At 36.0% G+C, this 5,232-nt stretch overlaps 1 protein-coding gene across 1 annotated transcript; it reads right to left on the reverse strand.

Moving 5' to 3' along the window:
- Nucleotides 1–490: 490 nt before the first annotated feature.
- BFAR (bifunctional apoptosis regulator) lies at nucleotides 491–5,232 on the reverse strand. Its single transcript, XM_010003207.1, has 7 exons — nucleotides 4,902–5,232; nucleotides 3,924–4,125; nucleotides 3,435–3,604; nucleotides 2,677–2,821; nucleotides 2,264–2,434; nucleotides 1,617–1,819; nucleotides 491–773 (listed from the first exon to the last, which is right to left on the reverse strand). Exons 1-7 carry the CDS (start codon nucleotides 5,165–5,167, stop codon nucleotides 581–583), a joined length of 1,350 nt encoding a protein of 449 aa, XP_010001509.1. The 5' UTR covers nucleotides 5,168–5,232; the 3' UTR covers nucleotides 491–580.

The following is a 5,232-nucleotide window of genomic DNA, read 5'->3' on the forward strand; positions in this document are numbered from 1 at the left end:
GCAGGAATTTTAGAACAAACTCTGCTGTGACTGTGTATTTCATAGTCACAACTTTATGTGTAATGCAGACTGAAAACACTGAAGTACTTTCAGTATCAAGCTTATCCAGGAAGAGCTTTCCTTTGGTAAACTTAAATTGACAAAAACATGCTGATATGAAATGCTAAGTTAAAAATAAAATAAAATATATAAAAATAAAAATAAAAAATAAATCAGTGTAGCTGTTCAGAAGACACTGATTGTAAGGCAGGTTCGAAAATAACCAGAATGCTCAAGAAAAGACAAGTCTGATTTGATCAAAAATAGGGTGGTATGACTGTGTAAGTTTTACATGGCTAAATCAGGAATGTTTTTTTGGTTTTTGTTTGGTTTGTTGGGTTTTTTTGTTAGAAAATTCCTTTCAGATAATAAAGCCCATCCTCAGATTTGGAAGTTTAGAGTAACTTACCTTAAGGCTTTTTTGCATGTTTAAGTTAACATAATCCACCACTTCCACTGCCACATATGTAAAGAAAAAAAGCAAAGCATACTTCAAGTGTCCATATTGGGCAGCTAAACAGCTCAAAAGTTCCAGTGCCAGTCATTGCACTTGTGTCTCCAGACGCCTTACCTCTTTAACTACAAGATCAATGTTTATAATTGGATTAAAGTACAAGGCCCAGTAAAACAAACAATTGCAGACAAACTGAGGAATAAAAGGCCAAAAAATAGCAACAAAAAGACCCTGCGTTGACACCTTCCAGAAATGTCTCCACATTCTGTGAGGAACAGTCCTGTGAAAAAGGAAAGGGAGAGGCTTAGAGGAACTTTCTGCTTTGTTTTTACCATTCTAAGGAAAGTTAGTATGTGTTGCAGCCTCAAGTAATTTAGCCCTTAGGCACCTGTAAAACATAAAAGTGTGCACTCCAGAAAAAACTTCCTTAAAATACTGTAGGACAAGCTGTTGTGTGAGGAAGCATTAAGTCAGTTTGCACAGCAGGATGAGGGGCCAGATTCCAGGTGTGTTTCAGGTTAGGTCCCTGTACCCGTGTCCTGCCCCCTCGCGGCCGACAGGGAAGGGAACAACCCAGCACACCAAAACGTTAGTTCTGCCGTGCAAGTTCTAAAAGTTACAAATCAAAGATCACAGCAACTATGAAGTGATATTAATGAATGAGAAGAACAATTTTGATCACCTGTCAGAAATAATCAGTGTAACTACACTTATTTATGATCCTAGGACTCATCCTTTAGTACCTGTATTGTAAGCATAACAAAATTCTTCTGTACTTAGTTCTCAGCTGACAGCTAACACCAGTTCCCATAAAAGAGCAATGCTTAAGCTAAAAGTTAATATTTACCCAATGCTTAAGTACATGCTAATTACCATTATTGCATTTGATGCATTGGGATCAGTAAAAGCAGCTACAATAAACCCCTTCAAGTACTCACAGAAATAAAGATAATAAAGAGTAGGCACTAGTACATATGTAGATTCAGATTGACATGTTCTTATTAACCTCTGAATTGTGGTTAACACTCATTTCAGTGAGCAACTGTGAAATCATAAGACTATTACTTTCTGTTTATAAGGCCATGTAAGTCCTACCCTCTTCAATAAACTCAGTAAGACTTACTTCAGTTCTCTTCTTGACCAGAGCCTCCAGAAAGAGAACAACTCCAGAACAGAGAGCAACATGGCATTTACAATTATAAATCTTGAGGTCCAGTAGTGCACATCCAGCCAATCCCAAGCAAATTCAGCTATCAACTGGTATGGCAAAAATAAATACTTTACAATGAATTCTCTCCACTGTTTCCAAGAAGGATCTTTAAGGTCCTGTAAATTAGCATAAAAAGGCTGTTAATAATTTCCTATTAGACAGACATAATACTGGCTTATTTCTACTATTCTTTTTTTGAAACATTGGGGTTTTTTACATTGAAAACAGTAATTTATCTTTGCTATATTTTCTGGTAGATAATATTATAATCTGGTAATTTCCATTAGATTAGAATAAAACAAACACAGCCAGACCTTGAAATGCCATTTGCTATAATACAGGTATTTTGAGTGAACAACCTTTCTATAGTAATTTGAACTTTAAAAAAAAATCAGATTCACAGATAACAAAACCAAAGAACCACTTACTTTCTAGGACTTGGTTTTTTTAAGTTGTAAAGAGATGAAATGGTGAATAATTACATCCTGTGCTTTTATCTGCTGGTCTTTTAAATGCTTGTAACTAAAAAAAGTAGCATATTTAATATTTTGAACACTTACAACTAGTTTTGTGACAATATCTTCATACTTGTCTTCTTGTGTAGGGCAAATTGTGTGGATGAAAGGTAGGAAAGCTTCTGCATAATCAAAGAAATACAGGTATAGCATACTGAGCCTTGGAGAACTTTTCAGTGCATAAAGAAGAAAGAGCGATTTTCCTGGATTTACTGCCTGAAAGGTAGAAAATGACCAAGTTTCAAACAATGAAAAAGTAAAATGAAAGGGACATGCCAGATTGTAGATTTTTCTGGCAATCATTTTTTCAAAGGATCATTTTTCAAATACACCAGTTCATTAGATTTTTACAAGGGTAATTCTACTACCTTAGTACTTCTGGCTTTGAGAGAGTTTTCTTTTAAATATATTATTTTAAATATACTTAATATATGTGACAGACTTTATACAAAATTTACCTTATATTCCCAAAGGTTCTGTGGTGGTTTAACACCTAAAGTTTTCACACATTCCAGTTCTGCCATAATGGCTTTTCTATGGTTGCTGTTCTCTACATTGTAAGGGGCTTTTGTGAAATCCTCCTCTGTCAGTGTTAGAAGGAGTCTACAAAAGCAGAATTCAGAAAGTAAACAGTGCCTCTTCACCAAAAAGATATCACTAACAAATTAGCAATTGCGTAGTGAAACAATAAGCCACTGATAGAAGGTATCACCTTTTGGATTACATTCCATAAAGTGTTCTGAATCAACTGCGTCTCAGAGCCTGGGTTTTAAATATCCTTCAAGTTTTCTCTTGCCTGCTTTCAGCATGCAAATTTATCAGCTTGTTGGCTGTTACTGAATACAGCTCTTCAGTACGTCACAGATCTAGTTTGGTCACCTGAAATCAAACTTAGAGCTCCTGGGTGGAGTGCAATAATGCATATAGCAATATGCATATTTTCGTAAGAAAGAAAAGCGGGAGGGATGGATAATAGATTAGTAGAATTTTGTTGTCAGTATCATTTCAGTCTGCACTGTCAGAATTTTAAAAAGCTCTTAGAAAAAAATTCATTTAGCTTGCTTAGTATCTACTACTAAAGCTTTCAACTACAGGTGTTAAATATTCCCACAATCTATGGATCAAAGCATGGTCACTTCACAATATACCACCCCTAATAAAAGCTATCCAGTAGTCTAATCAAAAGATAGCTGTTCTTGACAATTAGGCCTCTCACCTTCCATTCACTTTCTCCAGTAAAAATCTTTCTTTGTAATGCAATGCCCATGGACCCAGCTGCTCCAGCCAAACTATCACTTCCTCAGCAGTCCATTTAGCAACAGGCTTATGGACAAGAAGATCTTCTTCAAATTCTCTGCTACTCCAGTGATATCCGAGCAGAACTACCTACAGGTAGATAAAAAAAAAGAAAAAAGAGAACAAAAAGGAAAACAAAAACAATAAATCATTTACCTGCAAAGGAAATATATTAATGATACAAATAAACACACATTTTATGGATCCTACAATATTCAGGTTATAAGAAAGTATCTTGAAGCTTTACCCAACTTGTACAACTTCGTTTCCCACATGTTTCAGCTGTAGCTCCTGGCAGACACAGCTGAAGTCTCTTTTGTGCTGACCATCTTCACGTACATGTAATTTAAGTATATTTGATTGCATGCTTAATGAAGGAAATAGGGAAAACCAACCAGATGAAACTTACTGCTACACAAGTTAAAGCTGTCAGAACGCCTGAGAAAAACCCTCCTCCTCGAGGATTAATTCTTCCTGTGTTCGGAACTGTAGGAATCTGGTCATTCCCATGCTTTTGGAAGGTTGCTAAGCTGCGGGCTATGTCACTGTTTTGCTGAATATCTTCTTTCCTTTGTTCAATGGCATCGGAAAATAGCTTTTCAATAACATCCCTAATGGGAAAAATATGTCATTGTACTGTAACTGTTGAGGCTTAACATTCAGAAAGGGGCCTAATTTTGGGGTTTTTGTTTTTCAGCCTCCAATAAAGACTGTCATCTTTGAAAGCAAGAAAGAAACAGTTATTAATACTTAGTGAAGTTACATTAATTACTTCCAAACAACATTTTCCTTAGCTTTTAAAGATAGAGGAAGTTAAAATAGCACATTAAAAAAAAATACTTATTTCTTACATAAATTGGAGTTGTTAGACTACTGTCTACCCTATTGTACCATCTATTTATTAAAATATTAACCTACAATAAAGTATTATAGACACAAGAACTCGTGGGTGATTCAAAACAGCAAAATGGTATTTCCAGCTTTGTTCTGCAATAAGATCCCATTTCTTCCAATAAATAATTTGTATTACAGAAATAATTACACAATTATTAAATATAAGTCTAACTTAGAATTTTTAAGAAACAACCAGTTCTACTAAAAGATGCAAGCATCTTCATAATAAAAAAAGTTCCACCCTCTGCATCCCCCCAAAAATTCCAAGGAAAAAAAAAACAAAACAAAGCCAACCAACCCACCTCTAGTTCCGTGCAGAAAAATGTGCTTGAACACATCAGTACAAGTGCAGAACATCAAAAACTTCTGAATGTCTTTGTGAGAGTGGTAGTTTTACTACAAAAAAACCCTACAAAAATCTGCAGCAAACTCAAGACACCAAACAACTAATTTTGATTATTTTAGACATCTGAAAATGGCACAGCACACTCACCTGAGGAGGATGTTGACTTTGGGAAATCCTTCCCATTTTTCTCTACATTCAGGGCATTCGTTCTTCTTGGATGATACCCACCACAAGGCCAGGCAATGCCTACAGAAACTATGCCCACAGTTCAGGGTGGTGGGATTGACCAAAATGTCGTAACAGCAGTGGCAGAGGAACTCACTCACTGATATCTGCCGACCGACCTCAGGAGCAGCCTGGGTTTCAACTTCTGCCCTCTCCATTTCACCTCCTAAAGTCTCACCTTCTTCCATTTTCTCTTATGCTTTATGCAAACAGAAAGCTCTCTTGCGTCTTCAAACCAGGTAAGGCATTACTT

The sequence above is a fragment of the Chaetura pelagica genome, unplaced genomic scaffold, assembly GCF_000747805.2.
Source record: "Chaetura pelagica isolate M959 unplaced genomic scaffold, ChaPel_1.0 scaffold138, whole genome shotgun sequence".
NCBI classification, from domain to species: domain Eukaryota; kingdom Metazoa; phylum Chordata; class Aves; order Apodiformes; family Apodidae; genus Chaetura; species Chaetura pelagica.